The 21,612-nt window shown below is 40.5% G+C and overlaps 1 protein-coding gene across 8 annotated transcripts in view; it reads right to left on the bottom strand.

Moving 5' to 3' along the window:
* Positions 1–21,612, bottom strand: part of GRIP1 (glutamate receptor interacting protein 1) — a 632,136-nt gene that overhangs the window by 173,854 nt on the left and 436,670 nt on the right. For 7 of the 8 annotated variants that reach the window (XM_058557692.1, XM_058557689.1, XM_058557690.1 and 4 more), the window contains exon 2: positions 5,842–5,922. The exons of the other annotated variant lie outside the window; for it this stretch is intronic. In XM_058557692.1, the coding sequence (XP_058413675.1) occupies positions 5,842–5,922 (81 nt within the window). The remainder of the gene's footprint in view (positions 1–5,841; positions 5,923–21,612) is intronic. 8 annotated transcript variants of the gene reach the window in all.

Genomic DNA, 21,612 nt, shown 5'->3' with positions numbered 1-21,612 from the left:
CATATGAACCACTTTATTATATTTCACCCATGTTTGCAAGGCATGAGAGAGGTTCAAACATCATAGCCTGCCATTTCTCTGAATTGCTATGAGAGCTGCAGCACTGAGGACACAAATCAGGCTGCTTGTTTTGCCCAGTGCTATTGGAGGAGGGCTCAGTGTGTACAACCAGCCACACAGCAAAGTGGACCAGTTCTCTGGGGGAAATCCTTAATGTGCACCTGCCATAATAAGTTATAAGTTCTGCTTTGCATCACTTTATTTATAGACTCCAGTTATTTTCACATATTTTTTAGCCTTTTTCTATAGCAGAACACTTGAATGAATCATGCTCATCTTGTCAATTTTATTGTTCAATTGTGCTCAAACTTTCTCTTTAGGTGTTATGGGACTGCGTGGATGTTTTCCGCTCAAACGGAAACAGATGAGGCTGGGGGGAGACCTTTAAAATTCTCTAGCTTCTGGCTGATCAATATTTCATTCATTAGTCTTGGGCAGCAGACAGTTTCCTTAGAAATGTCATATTTGGTGCAGCCTCAAGGCCAACGTGAATAGTTGCTACACGACACAAGAATCAGAAAATACATGGTAAACAGAGACTGTGTTGCACTTTTTTGCAGGAAAGTATACTAGTGACAAGGTAACAGACTCTGCACAGAGAAAACCCGCCCACCCACTCACCCCACAAGGACTGGTTGAATACCTGCCATTTGCTAAGCATGCCATTTCATGCACTAAGACACAAGAGTAATAAGACATATAAAGCACCTCTCCTGTGGTAGCTACATTCCAGTGAGGGAAGGAGAAAGAAAAAAATATATATACCAGTTAATTTCAGATAGTGATGAATTCTATGGAGAAAACAAAGGGGGCTGTAGGCAGAAGCTCAGACATATTTGCAGTGCTGCCGAGAGTCTTGACTTTATGATCTTAGAAACGTCTCTCTACAGAAGTGATATAGTCTTGCTAATTTCTTAACTATTTAGTACTTTTTACATGTGTTAATGTCATTGTTTTGGGCTCTTACTGCGGACTCTGGGGGCTCTGATAGGGCACCCCCTGGACCCTAGTCCCGTTGTGTGCACCTTGGCCCCCAGGGAGGCTCTTGAGGATGCAAGGACAGCCCGGCTGAGCAGCAGAGGTGCTCGTCTCTCCTATTTTCCCACGTGGGTCATGCCCTCCCTAACAGCAGAGTTTTTCTCAGCATCTTTGGGCACCATCTGGAGCACCATTCTTTTTTAAAAACTTTTAATTTTGAAATAATTTGGAAACTGTATGAGAGTTTCAGGAACTATAGAAGCACTCCTTCATATCCTTCATTCACACACAGAGAGACATCTATTTTTTTTCATGAGAGTACATTGCAACTATAACGGCCTTTACCTCTTTTCCCCCAGCTCTACTGGGGTGTGGTTGACAAGACTGCCAAGCTATGTGAAGTGAACAGTGGGATGATTTGATACGCCTACACACTGTGCAGCACATGTTTTGGATGACATTTCATACCTGCTCGACCCAGCTGACTCCGGCTTCTCATCCGTGAGATCCGCCCATTTTTTGGAGGGGCTCGATGGGGGAACCCGACGGAGGAAGCGGAACCAGGCCCGAAAATCAGAGGAAATGCCCTTCACACACCCGGACAGTGTGACAGCCATAAAATCCTAGTGTAAATGTCACACTATGTACCTGCTGCAGTAATGAAAATTTAGATCAATGAAGCGTCAAATTGTAGGCTAACAAAACAGGAAAATGCTGAACAGAGAGGGCAGAACCTTCAAAATTCTTGTCCTTTCCCCCTTAATTCCAGGTGGCCAGCTTCCCTGTGGTGCCCAGGGCGCTGTATTATTTTCCAGACTTGGACTTTTCAATAGGTGTTGACCCTTCCTTGTGTATCCTACACAGCTTCAGCGTATACATCTTAGGCTAAAGGACCTTTCAGACTCTCAGCTCCATATTTTTACTCCCCCTGCAAATACCCAAATGTGAGAAGCAAGAAAGACTGATATCAACTTCATTCCATTATGTCCAAATTGAACAGCGTCTTTTCTTATATTCTAGGAGGAAAAAAAAAATCCCATGCAAACTCTTGTGGTCTCCTTCTGGCTACAGAGTTAGATAATCTTCCTGGCGCACCAAAGTTTGGAGATGCAATAGATGTGAGTGCTTGATATCTTCCTGCATTTGTGATTGTCCCAAGAATTCTTTGTCAAGACTAGCATAAACAAACAAAGTCATCCCACCTGGAAAGAGGAGGCAAGTCAAATAAATACTACACTGACTCTGGGCCTTGAGGTCTGGCGTCGTGTCCTGTCTTTCCCCTTCACTCACGTGAGACAGACATTATGAAATGTCTCATCTCTAAGTGGGCAGAGCACAATATTCCAAAATCTGTCAAATCCAGAGTCTGCACAGATTTCCTCTAATAATTGGGACAAGCCCTTCAAGTGGTCAAACTTCATTAGTAATCTGTCAAATAAAGGAGAATCAGATCAACAGATTCTTTTTTTTACAAGATACTTTTGTACTTGGAATTCATCTTATCTTTGAAAAATAAAAAGGGCAGAAATTAGATTGAAAACATATCTCCTTAATATTTTTTAAAAGAATGTTATCATTAATCTAAATTTAAACTTCAGTGTCATAGGGACACATGTCCTTTTCTTTCTATTATTATCATTAGTAAAAATTTTACAAAACCTTATGAAAGACTAAAAGTTCTTTTTTTTGTTGTTTTTATATTTTAAGACATAAGAGACATGGTTAAAATGACAAGTTTCCAAATAACAAGAATAATGCGTTTCCCCTTTATCCAAAGCAAATGCATTTTGCTCCTAAGAGACGTTTTAATCCATTCCCTTTTTTTTGAGGAGAGAAAAGGAGGGGATGAAAGGATCTGCAGTTAGAATCGGCATTTAATGAAAGACACATATTTGATTTGTGATTATAAAATAACTGCTGTAGTAATTTTGAGTTTAGACAAGGGTCGTGGATTTTGATATGAATGAAAAGAAAATTATATTTCTGTTAACGCTCAAAGTTAGCTCTTTGGGATGGAATTATTAAAAGCTACTCTTCATTATGCCACGGCAATAGTGGAGCCCACGTTAAGAAATCTCTCTGTATGTGTATAAATACTTACTCCAGGAAGCACCAGGTCTACATCTGTAGAATAAGTTTCAAAGAACAGCCTAAGCTTTCATAAAACTTGGGTAGAGAAACTTAAAATGCCTTCTGCTACCCTACGCTTGTCCTCCACTACACCCCACCCCTTCCAGCAGAGAACGTGCTCATATGAATGGTCAAATTTAGCCACCATCATGGGATCACTGGCAGTGGAGTTTGCGGGGAGTGGGGGGGAAGTCACGGCTCCTCTAAAGTTTCATTTTCTAGGGTTTGCTTACTCCCCAGTAACGGGGGCAACACAATGGCCCTGGGGCTGCAGCTGCCCTGAGAGGTGCCTCTACAGGGAGTAGATCCAGGGGCTCGCAGATGAGCCACGCTCTCCTTAGGCCTTCTTTCAATTCCTTGGTGCACTTTTCTCTAGACACATCTTTCCTTGCTACCAGGGTGGTAATAATGCCTTGGAGGTAAGTAAGGTTGGGAGGTGAGCACAGGAAAGAGGAACAAAGGCTGTAAACTTGCATTTTGCTCTTAGATCTCCATGTGGTCCAACCTACTTCACCAGGGGAACACTTCGGGATTTTCCAGCTGAGGCTCCAGCAAATAACAAGGAGCGTGCACTTTCGTGGCCTTTTCCTCTGTGCGTTTCTCTCTCATGACTTAGCAGGGGTAAAGGTAGACATGTAGGGGACCAGTCAAGACTTCTGGATGTTGGGTTATCTCTCTCTTTGATTTAGCAACTTCTCGGCCAAAGATTAGGGAGACTCCCTTCTTTTTGCCAGAACAAGAATTAATAGGTACTTGTAACTAAGACAGTCAAGTAAAGCCTCAGAACTCCACGGGTCAGCAGCCAGTCAGGCAGCAGTTTCTAAGAAGTTTCTTAATTTTCTCTTTAAGATAACAGTAAGAAATAATCAGCCATTAACCACTTTGGTTTCTTAGCCCTCTGGCCAGTGAAATCTTTTTTCTTGGACTGTTCTAAAAAACTAAGAAGATTCTGAAGACCCTTGACCCTTCTGGCTGCTACCTTACGAGAGATGAACAAAAAGGTGTCTGTCCATGCTCAAACTCCAGGAAAATAACCCACAAAGCCTACAAAAATGGTTCATGATTCCAGTGACATAAGGAGGAACAAAGGGTAAATTCTATAATGAAGAATCACTGTGTGTCATGAACTAAGGATTGTGATTAACAACTTCTGTGTACCTAATGTGTAACTTAAAAAACTAGTTAATGACTGAAAGGGAAAGTCTGGCTCTCCAACAGGTGTTATAATTTAGTATTTAACACTAGAGAACCCATGAAAGGAAAACACGATAAGGGTCAGTGCTGTCATTTAGTATCACACTAAGTGGGAAGGCCGCTGGAAGTCTCTTCACTCTTCCCACCAGAGGAGAACTGAGTACCAGCTAACGTAGAGAAGCCAAGGAGGGACTGATGTATAACTGGCATTCTTGAACTTCAAACTCTGGGTACTTCCTTATTGCTGACAAGGAGAAATCAGAGAACACAGCCCATAGCTGACTGCAGTAGTTTTTCTAAACGTGACCAGCACTAAGAAGGATGTTTTATAGGATGAGAAGAAGAAATCGCAGCACTGGGTGATGCCATCTAATTACAGAATTCAAATTACTTTAGAATCTTCAAAGCACGCAAACAAGGATGTATAATATATTCACAATATGCCTCTTTATAAGTCATGTATTTCATAATGAATCTAAGCCTTCAGAATAAGAATAAGAATAACCACATGTAGTTCTTATAAAAATAAATCATAATCATGAACAGAGTTGCTCAGAAACTGGACTCATTTTGCTCTTTATTCAAAAGGAAAATTGCCCTTTTCACTGACAGCTTTGCCCAACCATTCAATTTAAGGTTGGAAACACTGCTTTGTTTCTCCTGAATTGCTAAAACTACTCTACTCTAAAATCCTGTAGCCAAGGTTTACCTGTATAAAATACATATCAAAACATTATTTTTGATAAATGTTTAAATGTATTAACACTTTTAACCCTTCCCTTAAGCACAGTTGCTCCCATAAGAGGTTCTTCCATGAATTACCTAGTTCAGATAAAGTTTTGAATAATATTTTAAATTTCCTTTTTCCTTTAATTTCAGAACTTTTGTGTCATTGTCAAATTCAAAGCTTCAAATATTGAAGTTTTGGGGTAAAGACATTTTAAGATATTTATCTGACATGTTTTGCTGAAAAAACAGGTATCACTTACTGTATTACAAGAATCCTAATCACAGCTTCCTAAGGAAACAAAGTTCCAGAATTCTGTAAGAGTTGTCTGATGGAAGTAAATCCATATTCAAAGAGATAAGAAGAAAGGAGTAACTTGTTAGTCAGCATATATATGGTCTGCTACAGCAGTTCTGAGCCCCTTTGTTCTGCCGGGTATGCCTCGGGGAAGAAGTAGATGCCGCTGTGGAAGTCAACCCCCGAACACAGAGATGAGAGTAAGTAAATGAGTGAGAGCTGATACAAACGCAAGTCATTTTACAAAGGATTTGCACACAAGATGAATTCTCACAAGTTGGCAAGCTTTCCCAAAGTCTAGCTTTCATGAATATTGTTTGAATAAGTTGTGTAGAATGCCGTCTACACCCTAGGAAATAGCACTGATTTTTATTACCAAGTTGGAATTATTTAGGATCACCAAATAACAGGGTTCAAAAGTAAAACAGCTGAAAAATCCAGCAGTCTGGTCTAACCTGGGATGCTCTGTCTCCTCACAGCCAACGCTCCATCAGGCGGCTTTGTCTGGCTGGCGGATTTAGTGTAGGGACTCTCATCTGCAAAGGTACAATGAAGGGTTTGGTTAATTTCCATCCAGTTTCTAATGCAGTGAAGACTTTTCAGTGGATTGCAATCCTTCTTCCAGAGAGAGGTGATAGGGTATGGTACAGTAGAAAGAGTCGGGAGACCTGGCCCCTAACCTTGATTTAGCTGTGGGTCAAGTCATTTAAAAAGCTCTGAGCATCAGTTTCCTCTCCTTTAAAAGAGGGGTATACTTTCCCATCCACCTCTTAGGATTGTCAGGATCAGGCTATAGTGCACATGAAGGCATAAAATGGTAAGAATGCAAATACAGTCCACAAATTATTTGCCTGTCACTTACATTCACTGATAAATAAGTATCAGTGAATATCAGCAACAGGAAGACAAAGAAGGAATAAAATGGCTCAATGGGCACTAAGAATAATCAGGTAGAAGAACAAAGGAAATGAAAAGAAATGTTATATTTCAGATAAGCAGATGACAGAGTGTTAGTACTGCAGGGGAATAAAGACACACAGAATTAGTGGGTTCCTCTTGGAAGTGTGAACCGGCATCCAGCACAAAATGGAGGGATGGGGACATTCAGAGTAAGACCAGAGAAGTTAGGTTGAGAACAGGGAAGGAACGATGGTCTGGCAAAAGAAGACGTATATTGCAACGAGCTGATTTGCCCTCTTTTAGAAAGAGATGAAAATAACCTGCATAACCATAAAAGAGCAACTGAAAAGACAGAAGAACTAAAGCTCATATATCTGAGAGTTAGGCAAGAAGCTGAATGAGCAAAACACTAGGAGATCATAGAGGTGAAGGATCCATCAAATTCTAAGTGAAGTGATATTTTTTTTAAATCTAGAAAAGGACTTAATCTGGCTTGGAATATAGGAGTAATAATTTAGGATCACAAATATTAGGGTTAAAGCAGAAAGGAAGAATTCTTTCTAGTTTGCATGGGGCATTTGTATAAAGTGAAAAAGATGTCTGAGTGACAACCTTAAACATTTTCAAGAATAGGATGTATATGGCCTGAGTAGACATAATGTAACATAATTATCCAGCACATCTAGTCAAGCTAGATGACCCAATGTTACATCAGGCCACACTATGAGGTTGGTTTGTTGTTGTTGTAATAGGAAATCATTAAAGGATTAAAAAGAACCATATTATTCATGGCAAACTATTAAATATAACAAGGATTTAATTCAGCAACAAGGCTTTGTCATCTGAAAATATTAGTTCTCCCGACTATGTGGTTGGTGTTTCAAAACTGAGGACTAGATTCCTCTTTAGGATGTACTTCTGGTTGAAACGATTCACGATTTCTTCATAAAACTAACAAGATCTTTATAAGCCACGACAAAAAGGAAATATTAACACTGCTGTAAGCTGCAATTAACTTAAAAAATGGAAGTCATGCTGTTTCATGTTTATATTCTACTTGTCACACAATTCTTCATATTCTTCCAACCATAAAGATAAACGACCAAGTTTCAGACACCAATCTAATCAACAGCAGCATTTTTGCTTATGAAGCAGTCTCCTAGATCTTGGACTCTTCTCTTTGCAAATGCAACTCCGACTATAATCACAAACCACCAAACAAAAGGTAAGCATTCCACAGAAATCTCCATTTGCCCCTCCATTCCCACCTACTGGATTCCCAGGCAATATGCTTCATATAGCACCTATTAAAACAAAATTACCATACGTTAAAATCTAGATTCCTTGTAAAACCCATTTAAAAATATATTTCCTTTTACTATCCAAAACTTTGAAAGTGTGTATTTATGAGTACAGAGCACAGAGCCAGGAGATATAGATCATAACAACCAGTTTTGGGGACAGTATCTTGGCAGCCTAGCAGGTTTCCCCAGTTTTCAATTTGTCAAGCGTCCAGCCAATTAAAGTCTTGGGTTGAATCCAGTGTGGGATTTCTTAAAGGGCAGTAAGAGATTTGCCCAGGAAACTCTGGGGTTTTTGGCACTTGATACTCTATTTTAAGGAGCCATTTCTTTAGAAAGTTACCCAGTTTGCATTACAGAAGTAGTCACCCCTGGTGAAATTGTTTTCTCATTTATATTTGAAAACAATTTCCTTGATGTAGAGCTGAGATAGTCTAGTTATGCACACCCTTAAAAGGTTGAAACTGAATTATAGATGGCCACCTGGCCAGCGCCTACATATCCATTCCCCAGCCCCCACCCTCACTCCCAGTATTAAGGGTGTCCTTACTGAGCGTAGGCAAAAGTAAACAATTATCTAGAAGCCAAAAGTTGTATTGGCCAAAAGACCAGACTGAAATAAGTTCAATATTATCTAAGAATAGCTTGCCAAAGTCAACCAGGGTGAAAGCAGTAATTCTTAATAGAAGTGAGGCAGAATCTTGGCAACATTTTTCATGAGAGTTAAGGAGAGTGTAGTAACAAAGCAGCATGGCACCATTTAACACTTGTTTTTAAAGAAACTTTTCCTAAGAATATCTCCTTATTTTAAACCTCTAAGAGGCATCATGGGCCTTTCATAAAAAGCTACCCATCACAGAATGGACATCAACTCTCTTGATGTGATTTACTCAAAGTCAACTCTTGATTCAGACTTTTTGTTTTTTGTTTTTATTCTGGTGAGGAAGATTGGCTCTGAGCTAACATCTGTGCCCATCTTCCTCTATTTTGTATGTGGGATGCTGGAAATAGAAATGGAGGGAAGACATTCAAAGAATCAGCAGCTAATGGCTCCAGAATAGGATACAAAAGGACAAGAATGTCTGGGGTACATTTTTAATCCTCAAGCATCAAGTCATGGAGAGCTATGGAGCCTTCTACTGTGGCTTTCCCATGTGTCCCTCAATGGAGATTTGTAGATACATCACTACAATTTCATGATTATAAGGGATGATCTAGACCACTCTTTCATTTTATAGTCAGGACTTGAGGCCCAGGGAAGGGAATTCATAGAAGGACACACATCTAGAGTGAGTCTAGACTGAATTTCTCTTATTCTTATTCCCATGCTCTTTCCTCCTTGTGTTACTTCCTCTTGGATGAGCAGTGAGAGTTGATGGGTTCTCAGGTGCGTGTTTCTGTGTCACACAGGTAATGACTGGACATCCCACTCCAGCAGAGACCTCCTGTGATGCAAGTTAATTTCTGTGGAGAAGCCTGTGAAAATGAGCAATCATAGCCAGTTCTTTTTGTGTGTTTATAAATCTCACGCCCCCCCCCCCCCCCCGCATTTTGCTTGCCTAAAATGAAGTACACTTAAATTCCACCTCAGGGCCAATTTATACTTTTAAGTTTACTTTTTTGAAGACAAAAACTTAAAATAAATGCCAACACAATTCACTCTTCCTCAGTAAGGGCCTCCAAAGTTTCTCTGAATGAGATCTACGTGAATCCTTCCCCTTGGTTTTATCAGGGAGACACTAACTAGATGTTCAAGTTCCATCCAATTACATAAATGAATTAAAAAATAGGTCAAATCACAAGGAAAAAAAATCAGTCAGTAGATGATATCCCGAGCAGTGTCCGCCACAGAGTGTGCACTCATTATGTATTTGCTGATAGAGGACTGGATTATATTCAACCTTTCAAACTACAGCATTTACTGTCAATAAGCAACCTGAAGAACGCCAAACATTTGTTATGAGCTCCCCCGACCTCTGACTTTCTTTTTCTAGGTTTATAGCCTATTCCTTTTAAGGTCATGTCATGGCCCAAAAGCTATTAAGTATTGACTTATTGTATGTTAAAAATCTGTGAGTCTTTATAAAAGTTATATTAAAATACATTTTCTTTAATGTTCAGACTACAGAGTATTTATTGAACAACCTTTAAAATAATGTCTTTAAACTAAAGAATTCTAACTTTCACACCAGACTCCCAGCCTCAACTTTGATGGTGAATCACACTAACAGAGGGTCCTTACCGAAAGTCACTATAGGGGCAAAGCAGACGTTCAGCCAGTGAGCTACTGCTCACTGAAGTGAAGGCCGAAAGAAATCACTACAGGCAGCTCAGGGTATCAGAACTGTCAGCCTTTTGTAATGACATCTTAGGGCCGGCCCCGTGGCTTAGCGGTTAAGTGCACGCGCTCCGCTGCGTGCTGGCGGCCCAGGTTCGGATCCCGGGCGCGCACCGACGCACCACTTCTCCGGCCATGCTGAGGCCGCGTCCCACATACGGCAACTAGAAGGATGTGCAGCTATGACATACAACTATCTACTGGGGCTTTGGGGGAAAAAATAAAATTATAAAAATAATGACATCTTAGCAGCTAGATAATCACTGTCACATGATGGCCACCCACTGTCACAAGGGCTGCATATTGGTCATAACAAGGAAGAGCATGGGTCCCCTTTACAGTGACATCCCATGAGGCTAGGAAAACACCCTCCATTAAATGGAGAATCGGCACTGTGACAGAGACACAGAAAAGGCTTAGTCAAGAATATTCTTAAAACAGAAGTGGAACAATGCGGGGGACCATCTGTCCTTCTCATTCCCCACAATTTGACCAATCTCCTCATGTGCCAAACACAGGAGGGGCAAACGCAGGTCATCCGTTTTCATCACATATTCCAAGAGAAGCCGGCATTTACAAACTTGGAAAGCAGGCACCTAAGGAGCCGTGCTTAATCCTGCACCACAATCAAAGCCCATGTCTGAGCTGGGAGAATCACACCTCGAGGAATGGACTCCGGCCCTCTCATGTTCCCATAGCCTCAAAGGTCTGCCTGGCATCACATAGCATTCATGCGTAATCAGGCTGGTTCTTGTCTCTCCATCTCCTGCCTCTCCCATTCCCAGGCTCTGAGCTTCCCGGGGGAGCCAGATATGACTGTGGTTTCAAGAATCTTGAGCTGCGTTCAGGGCTTTGTTGAAGAAAAAAAATTTAATTTCCTTTGGCTGAGACTAATCTGCCTGTGCTAAACAATTCCTAGCAACTAATTATGCACAATTGAGACACCTGCTAAGCTAGCAGATCCTTTAACTTCTTGATTAGAAAAAAAGGCATTTTGTGCAATTAAACATTACGGCCATTTTCTAGCAGTGGGGAGACTGGCAGCTCACGCCACAAGGTTCATGCACGTCACTACGAAGCCAGAAGAAAACTCCGTTTCACAAATGAACAAAATGAAATCCATTGTGAAGTAAATAATCCGTCCCTTGAATTCAATTACATTCCACAAATTTTAGTGCCTACTATGTGCAAACTAAGAACCAAAGTGGATACAAGACAATAAAACTGTAAGTGGAATGGTGATTGCGGAATCCTCATTACTTCCTAGGTTTGAGACTAGAACATGTGCTTCATTAGCTGAGCAGGAAAATGAGCGTGGGCTGAGGGTACTGGTGGAGGTGGGGCATGGGAGGAGACATGGAGCTCCACTGCAATGAATTTATCCAGAATTTTGCAATCAGAAAAATCGAGAAACAGGCTAATTTTCAGCTAACATGGAAGCTCTCTGTGGCGTGGGACCATCATCTTTTCAGTACTTGGGTCCTGTAAACATGTTATCCCAGCCCAGTATGAACATATTGCAGGTCGGCTGCTTCTCTCTCTCAGACACTAGGCCCCCAGTTCAGTTTGCTGCCTTGGTGCTTGATGGTACACTAAAATTTAAGCAAGATTTCCTGAAGGGTAGCTGTCAAAGGGTTTTGATAATAGAACTTAAGTATGTCTTTCTCTTCTTATTAAAATAATGTATAAGCACAGTGCCCCACATAATTTAAAGAAATGCAAACTCAAAGATATGGCCAAAGACTCTTCTTCAGTCCTAAATAGTTCTTAATCCCTGACTAAAATAACCATTTTTCTAGAGCCAAACAAAAAGTGCGTCTCAATCTTTCCTGGAATTGGAGAAATCTGAGGCCCACGTAGTCTCCAGCTCAGTTGCTTTGGCATGTCGAGGCTATGATGTGGACAGGGCCTTACCACTGATCACTGAGAACGAATTAATTTCATCTCCTTCCCTCACGGGATAGAGTGGCCCACACTACTAGATTTAAACCAGAAGGGAGTGAGACTGATCTGAGCCTGATGGCAGGAGGCAGAGGCAGCCTGCTGCTCCATTATAGTCTCTTTCCTATTGAGAGATGATTTTCCTCCCTCCAACCATCTACTGTGCTTCCTCTCTTTTGTTATTTGTCTTGCATCTGCATGGCATTAATGTCTATCCTGGAGTCTGCAGCTTTCCTGATAGTTTTGTAAATCAGACACAGATGTGTTTTATATTCTTAAGGAGGACCAGGTCTTTTGCTTTTGAACGTTAAAAAAAAAATCATCTGTGGGGGCTGGCCCCGTGGCTTAGTGGTTAAGTGCGCGCGCTCCGCAACTGGCGGCCTGGGTTCAGATCCCTGGCGTGCACTGATGCATTGCTTGTCCGGCCATGCTGAGGCGGCGTCCCACATACAGCAACTAGAAGGATGTGCAACTAAGACATGCAACTATCTACTGGGGCTTTGGGAAAAAAAGGGAAAAAAAAGGAGGAGGATTGGCAATAGATGTTAGCTCAGAGCCGGTCTTCCTCAGCAAAAAGAGGAGGATTGGCGTGGATGTTAGCTCAGGGCTGATCTTCCTCACACATACACACACAAAATCATCTGAATGGAGCACAACTTCATTTTAAAAATAAGCGTACAGTGGTTTCTTCACAATGATAGAATGTCCTCTAAAATTATATTAATCACAATCATAACCATTTCAGGGATTAAATATTACAGCTAAAAAGAATGCCAACCATACAGCTCATATTGCTGTGCCTGTCTTTTCAGACCATTTTTCTCCCTCACTGCTCCATTATCGAACTCCTTACTACTCAAAACGTGGTCCATGACGAGACAGCAAGAGCCTCACCTGGCAGCTCGTCGGAAATGCAGACTCTCAGGCCCCACCCCAGACCTATGGAATCAGAGCCGACATTTAACAAAAACTGCAGGTGATTCATATGCACACTAAAATTTGGAAAGCCCTGCTCCAGTTGCTATGACCAGCAGCAACTCCGCAAGTCGTGAGGATACATGCGTCCTGATGTCTTCCCTGAGTGTGTCAGCGGAAGCCCACAAAGGAGCTGGCAGAATGGCTCCAATGGTACCGCCAGGCCTCAAATACTATAGCTACCGAATTGCTCATGGAATGATTTCTTCACACAGACATGACACTGGTGCGATATTACGGTTTTGAGCGAATTCCAACTTCTCTTGGCACACTTTAAATCCCTTAACGGTCCTAAAACGGCTGACTCACGGGGGTAAGTGGATACACCTAAGGTCAGATTACCTGGAGCAACTGATTGACTGTAATAATAATCTATTAGTCGATTTACACTTTAGGGTGGAGAGAGGAAATAGAAGTGAGTTACTACCCCCTAGCTATAAAGGACAACTGAGAATGAAGTTACATCCTGCCTCGTGGTGGGCACATGAGCATGAGGAAGAACTTCCCATGGCACCATCTCCTTAAACTCTTCAGACACAAAGTCGCTTCCTTGCATCTGTACAACTCTCTTGGAACCATACAGGTCTCCAGCACAGGACCTGACTATGATCTCCACACGGGGATAAACAGGACCACCGGGGCCTCCAAGTGTCTAGCCAACCTTGTGGAAATGGTAACTGTGCTGCTCAGTGATGCCTTCAAGCCTTTTGGAAGAGTAACATCTCCAGCCAGGTTAATTTGCAAATCCTCTCTGAAATTAATGAGCATGACATTGCACACTTCCTGCCTCTGGCATTCCTATTGCTCACGTGTCTGAATCACAAATGGTAACTCTTGTGCTTCTTCCTCGTATTGTTTCCAGCAAGGACAGATGAGCATGAGTCACAGCTGTCACAGATGGGCCTCATCACCAAAGAAGCAAAATTTCTAGAGGGAGGAACCCTATTCCATAAAGCTCATTTTCATTACCATATCAGACCCCAATGGAAAACCCTAAAATCTCCAATTCGGTACAGCTTCTACATTTCCTACATGTGGGGAGGGCTATATGCTTTACATCTTTGGTTTAACCAGTAGATTATGCCAGCTGACATTCCCTGACAGGTGTCTTGACGCTATAAAATATGCACAGGTTCAACAAATCCTTAGCATTAGAATAACAATCTGATGAGAAATAAGAATTACTTCAGGGTAGTGAGTATTGGCTATTTAAAACCACACCTGTCAATTCTTATTTTAAAAATGCACCATTCTTCAGCAAAAAGTATGCATTTATGTGGGCATAAACAGGCTCGAACATATCTGAGTATTCTTGGAGGGTTATAAGAATCAGTGATTTTATGTAACGGCAAGTAGAGCTGGATGGTAGGATGGATAGAAATAAATGAGACATTTGGAGAAATTGAGGTTCCCCCAATTTTTCTGACTAACGAATAATATGAAATTAAGAAGTTGATATGTATTGATCACAATTTAGACTAAAGTAAATTTTGGGGAAAAAATTTAAAATAGTACATAGATTTTATTTAACACATGAAACAAAATGCCAAAAATGTCTTCCTTGAAAAGGCTGAGAGTGGTTTTTTAACATTTCAGTAACAATGGTCAGTTTCAAAACTCGATCATTTAAATGATTATCTCTCTTGATTACTTAAATCACTTTTTTTTTTGCTTCTTGTCCGGGACTTTTTTTGCATTTCTAATGTAAAATGCAGAGAGAAAGATGGAGGTTTTTGTAAGAGCAGGGCTCTCCAAGAACTCTTCTTTTACATGATATTACTGCAAAGGTTTCTATATTTAGAAAATTTCAGTATGATACTTGCTAGAATGAGGTCAAGACTGATAGGAGAAATAAGACGAAGCAAAATGCAATCAGGATGACTTTATTTTAAGAGGTCTAAGTCTTGTGCCAGTGCGTGAATGAACACTACACGTCATGAGGAGAAAGAAGGATTCACATATATCTGTGGGGTGGTGCATTCCTGTCTAGGTTTGATTATGGAGTAAACAGCCTTTAAAGCCCTCCTCTGTTGCTCTGACAATCAGTGACACGATGAAATTTTATAACTTGGGCATAACAACTTACAACTTTCAAACCTGGTCAGTGGCTCAGTCTTTCTCCTTTTTCTTCTTCTTTTCTTTCTTTCTTTTTTTTGTTAACCAAGTGCAGTGTAAACTGAAACAAATGTCAACTGCTGGCAAATCACTTAATACCAATAAATGATCAGATCTTCACTGCCACCGACAAATTTCTAAATGAAAACTGAAAACAAAGTATTACCACCACAGCTCAGACTTCGTTTCCAATACACAGGCTGAAAATCTGTGTCTATATCTGGCATCCTGGTGTAATAGAAAGGGAAAAACGAAGAGTATACATTTATAACCTTGAGTAACATTCTGGAGCTGGGAGCACAGACTATTTTCCCAGGGTCATTGATCTCACTGAGGCACAAGGACCGCAGGTGACGACCACAAGTGCCCAAACCCACTGTGTGACTCCCAACCCTCTTTGCTGAGTGAAGTGTGCAGTGGCCTTAGAATCAAAGCTCCAAAGGATGTTTCCAATATGCCAAGGAAAACCTAAGCTTTCTCCAGGAGTCTATTTTCATTAATAATCAAAACAACGAAACAAGAGATGAGACTTTGTGGTAATGGTGAAAATGGATTAAGCCATGAGTTATCAGAGTGCAAAGTAGATGGAAGGAAAAGTAAGGCTCGGTTGAAGCCCCTGGTTGTTTGTAAGGGATGTTAAGTCATGTGAAGAAAAATTAGGGTTTGACTGTAGTCACATAAATTTTTAGATGCTTCTTTCATTATACGTCAATGCCATTGGTTTCCTCTACAAGCAATCTAAATAATTTCTTACAGCACTTTACTTCTGCATTTGTGCTTGCTTCAATAAGAAGTTCAAGCATACTCGAGTCAACCAGAAGACTTTTTTATGTCAATAATTCTAAGAATGCTATAAACAGTTATAGCTAATACTTACTGAGCACTCACTATACGCCAGCCCAGTCTAAGTCCTTTACATGCATCATCTTACCTCTTCTCGCAACTTAGTAAAATTTAAAGTAGCAAAGAAAGATAAATTCATTTTACAAAAGGAGTCCTGGTTTTAAGGAAGCACTTGCCATTGTTCATCCTAACTAGTAGATTCCACAGTGAATTTTAAATGGAACTACTATTATATGGAAGCCTAGAGCAGTGCAGGGGAACCGCATGCCCACACTCTGCTTAGTCCCTCATATTCATGATCGATACTCACAACAGTGCAATTGCACAGGCAGCTATACTGTTTCAAACATAAGGGTACAGAGGCTTATAGAGATGAAATAAGGTGCCTAAACGCACCCAGGAAGCAAAGTGCAGTAGTGAAGTTTTAACTTACACACCTTTATAGAGTCTGCTCTTCACCACCATGATATTCTATTTATCAAATTTGATTCACATACTTTTTTGGAATTGTGTGTGTGTGTGTGTGTAAAGAGAGGCACTTCTTCACATAGTACTCACTACTGGGTGTGTTTTGGGTAATTGTACATCACTGATATAAGGATGTGAGGCTGCATTTGAAGCCCTCCTGGAATTTCAGTTTAGAAAAGAAAATATCATCTCTCCCAGTTTTCAGATCTCATTTCCTTGTCATGAATTCTCGGTTTAATTTATGATATAAGATTCAAGGTTCTTTCCAGCACATAAACAAATCACTTGAAAGAATGTCTTTTAGCCAAGAAGCTCCAAGCATTTTAGGAGATGAAATCTGGCTGAATTTATCTCTCTAACTCCTACTCTATGCCAACCTTTCTCTACTGATAGAGCATTTATGAACTGGCTCCTACAAGTGGTTTATCATCTTAAAATGAATAAATAGTGGGACACTCTCTTTTCTCCTTTAGTATTCCAGACAACATGTTCAGACCTTTCAGTAGCGTTCATGCAGCTAGAGGGAGAAAACAAATCTTGGACCAGGCGACACCTAGAGGTGCAATGAAGAAAATGGTAGAATGACTTGTGCGGTTGGCAAAGGAGATCACCGAGTCTGTCTTTCCCCTCCCTCTGGCTCTCCCAGCCCATCTCTACAAACAACCAGGCTCCAGACCAGGGGGCTGCAATCTCAGCTCTCAGATTCCAGAGTCGCTCTGGGCAGCAGAGTTACTGGGCAGACGCTGCAGGCTCTTCCCTAGACTGCAGACTGCCACAGGGAGCTCCTGAAACCCAGGCAATTAACACCCATGAGCCATTCTTTCCAAGATTATCATCTCCTCTGGCGTTGGCTCATTTCAGGACCTCTCTCTGAACTCACTTTTTTTTTTTTTTTTATAGCTTTTGGTTTTGCAAATTCCCAGATTTAAGCCCAATTTCCAAGTGTGAGCCAGTGTCGTTACATACCACTATAGAACCAACACCTTCCTGCCCCCGGGGTAGGGGATGAGAATCACACTTGCCTGCCTTGGGAATAGCATATTTCATACTTATGCCTTGAGTTGTCACGTGTTTTGCCTCATTAATTCTTGCTAGGTCAAGCAATAGCAGATGATTGCTTATCAAACAGATGATGTGTTTTTAATGCATGATTAAAGCAGGATTTATCATGGCTGTCAGAATCCAGGGAGTCTGTGATTTTCGTTGTTGAAAGCCGTACTTTGGCTACGCTCTGGCTTTACAGTGAGAGGTGGTAATTATACGGACAAAACCTTACAGGGCTGTTAGAGCAGAAATAATTTTTGCACAGAAAACACTAAATCCAATTTTAATACAGCAGAATTTTACTGTAATGCAACTTTCATAGTTCATACGGCTCTACCACTCACTAGCTGTGTGACCTTGGACAAGTTACTTATTCTCTCTGAGCTACAGTTTCCTTGTATATAAAATGGAAATAGTACCTACCTCACAGGATTTCTGTGAGGATTGAATGAAATAGTGTAAATAAAGCACCAGAACTGGTCTGAGTCCAAGAGGTGCTGGTTGCACCCCTTTATCTCGTGGATGAGGAGGCTGAGTAACAGACCAGAGCCAGCAGAGATCCCTCAGCAACAAATGTTTCCATGTTAGCACTGCCATACTACCCCATAATCATCAACCTACCTCTCTCTAAGTATGCGCTCCTTTGAGTGGGGATTCTTTTATAGTCACAGATATTATTGTCCCCATTTTTACAGACGAGAAAACTGAATCTCAGGACAGTTAAGAATCTGTCTAAAGCTAAACAGCTCACAAGTGGCAGAGACATGCTTCTAAATCAGGTCTGCCTGACACCACAGACCATTCTTTTCCCAATATTGCTGCATTGCCTCAATAAAGAGAGTTTGCACAACAAACAACCCTTAGCAGAGAGGAAAGCCTGTTACCTGACCGTGGTAAACCAATCCAGTATCCCCCAAAGCTGTCCTTCCACTTTCTACCACAATAAAGACACAGATACTTGACATACCTTTTTTTCAAAGCTATGGGTTACCCTCTGCTGAGTTTTTTGTTGGAGAAATTCATTGATATTAAATGGTCTATCATGACTCAATTTGTCAGTGCAAAATAAAAATTAAAACCCAGGTATCTAGATTTAATAGTCCAAAGATTATCAAATTATCTTCATTTGCTTCTGAGACAAATTATTCAGACATACAATTTCCGCACGAATTACTTGCTTGTCTAACTCTCCTTGGGTTATGTCTGTCTTATCAACTTCACTACTTTTTCTCATAAATCTTGCCTGAACAAAGATTCAGCTTTTACAGCTAATTAGGACAAACAAGGAACATGTAACTCAGCTCCACAAAATGTGAAGGTTTAATTTTGAACTGATTTTATAGCATTAGACTCTGTAGAACTGTTCCAGTTTTCCAATTAACGAGTTACTGACATTTACAAACATCTAGAATAAGAGAAGCCTTTCTTTCCATCACTGTTTGTCAGTGTCATTACTGAATTTTGGGTCTGCTTTGGGACACTTCAATCATGAAAGTAATCCTGTAAAACTATATTGGATTCTATTAGCAATAATACCTTACAGGAGGTTCATTTATGATAACTGAAACTTCCTCTGACTTGCTCTCATCTGACATGTAATTTGCCTGAAGGTATTTTAAAATCACATTCTGAAAGCTTTAGAAGGGTACTTCTAAGCATTTAACTCTGAGCCACAGTATATTTTGGAGCAGGGATTTTTATGAAATCCAATTTTAACAGTCAAACCACTCGGTATTTTTCAATGTAAACACTGTTAAATTATCTAGATCAATGTATTCAATGCAATATGAGAAAAACAGGAAGGTATATATACCCACACACGTGTGTGCACACACACACACACACAAACATATACATACATACAATACATACACACATACGTATATCATAGATATTGTCATTCATACATATGTATCCATTTATAAGCACTGCTAAGAATAAGTATACATATGAACAGGAGATCTAAAAGGACCCCTCAACCCCAAGACATCCCTCCTCTCCTATTCTGCAGGGCAAAAAACAATGGGCAGAAGTTGGATACTGCCATCTTTACCCCAGTGACTTCTTATTGAGCCCTGCAGTAGAATGACAAGGAGCTTAGGGCTAATTGCAAGACCCAAATGGTACAGAGCTTCTGTAATATTCCAGAAACGTCAACTTCTAGAAATTATATGCAAATTTGTGCTTTAATTTATATAATTCATAGATTTTGGAATTCTACATTTAGGATTGCCACATTGTATCAAAAGTTGCTTTCAGAGAGGACCGGCCTGGTGGCGCAGGGGTTAAGTGCGCGCGCTCCGCTACGGCGGCCCAGGGTTCACAGGTTCGGATCCCGGATGCGCACCGATGCACATGCAGCATGGCAAGCCATGCTGTGGCGGCGTCCCATATAAAGTGGAGGAAGATGGGCATGGATGTTAGCCCAGGGCCAGTCTTCCTCAGGAAAAAGAGGAGGATTGGTAGGTGTTAGCTCAGGGCCGATCTTCCTCACACACACAAAAAAAAGCCTTCAGAGAAACTGTAATTTCACTTGGAGACAGCCTACAAATATGTAATGCAGGTCCACAGCCTGTAGAAGAACAGAAGAGCTATGTGAGAAATTAGTTCATCTCAGTGGTCCAAAGTGAATAATTCAAGCATAGCACAGCAGACATTGTAGAGGTGGGCATGGTTACCATTTGACATGTACTGTCTGTCTACACAGCCACTGCATAAAGAAGTAGCTTAGAAAGGTTATGCATGTGTGTGTAGATCTATCAAACAATTTGGGTACTGATTTTACGCATAGCCTGCCTTCACATTTCTCCACTGCATAACTGCAGCCTTTATCAGGTTCTATTTTGCTTAAGACAAGCTCAACAAAACATCCAATATTTATTGTGATAGAAAGAGTAAACAACACATAATGGCTATTCTGAGTACAATAAAACTCAGATATTTGCTACTTTGACAATTAGGGATGTATGGCTGGAAATAAGTAAAAGTGTTTGTGCATTATCTAAAAAACATCACATTTATGTAAACAGAGATCATAAAACTGAAATATACAGGCACAGCTGGTGCTACTCCTGTCAACATCTCCCCTCTAGCAAGTGATTATAAGGGATACTTTTTAAATTCCAATTATGAGAGATTTTAGCTAAAAATCTATTAGGTCAAAAAATTCCTTGTTAAACCAAATAGAAAGCTTTGCCACCTTTGTTAAATATCTATAAATTGAATTGAAAAAAAGATGTTAAATCTGGTGGAGAAATACCAGAAAGCCTCAAGCAACTTGCATAATTAAACCATCTTTTTCCATTTCCTTTAGACCCCAGAATTTCCTTCTTGCATTTCACAGTTGTGCGTAATTGAGATGAAGCGTAATGCAAAGGCTGAACTTTCATTCTGCGAGCCCTCTGAATCATCTGTGGGTGAGCTGTTCTGTAAGCGATGTCTATCCAACTTAAGGATGGATGTACACCCACTAAATAATCTCTTCTCATCCAGAATGTGGATCATGGAGCCTATTACAAATTTTACAAATATAAAGGAGGCATACATTTACCACATTTGTTTTTTCTGCCATCAGCAGAGATAAGCCAATTGGAAATAGGTGAGAGAAGGTAATTCTTCGTTTTTCTTCTAGACTTTTCCTTCTTAAGATTCATAGCAACAGAGTGCACGGCGTGCACTCTCCTTATATTACACCCACGCAATGCCTAATGTTTCTCGGCTGATGTGACTGCAAACAATTCATACAGAGGAATGGGGTTCCTTTGTAGAGAGTTAATATGGAATGTGAAAGTGTACAGGCTTTTTATTTATCAAATGTTTGAAACCTGGCTTCTCCATTTACTTTGGGCAAGTTACATAAATCCTCTGAGACTCGGTTTTCTCATTTCTCACATAGGTACGACAATGTCTATTTTCCAAACTTGTGAGAATTAATTGGGAGAAGGCATGTAAAGACATGGTATACAGCAGGGGCTCTATAATACTCGCTTCTCCAGGCCACTTTGGCCTGGCATGATTTCATGGACCTCCTGGGCCCTGGATACATTGCTAACTGATCATATTTGGTAGAAATAAAAACCATGTGCACGGAAATTTTTAAAAGCCTAGAACTTTTCTTCTTCATATGTTTTTATTTTATGATGAGAGAAAGAACCCAAACAACAGAGAACAAAAACACTGTTGTTCACACAGAATTGAGTTGATTAAACATGAGTTCTGAAAGGGCTAAAAATGGCTCCTTAAAAGCATAGCTAAATCATCCCCAAAATACACATGAAACCTATTAAGTATAAAACATATCT

Source organism: Diceros bicornis, chromosome 17, assembly GCF_020826845.1.
Source record: "Diceros bicornis minor isolate mBicDic1 chromosome 17, mDicBic1.mat.cur, whole genome shotgun sequence".
Lineage (NCBI taxonomy): Eukaryota > Metazoa > Chordata > Mammalia > Perissodactyla > Rhinocerotidae > Diceros > Diceros bicornis.
The sequence above is the reverse complement of the archived record's forward strand: the minus strand, read 5'-3'. Positions and strand labels throughout refer to the sequence as shown.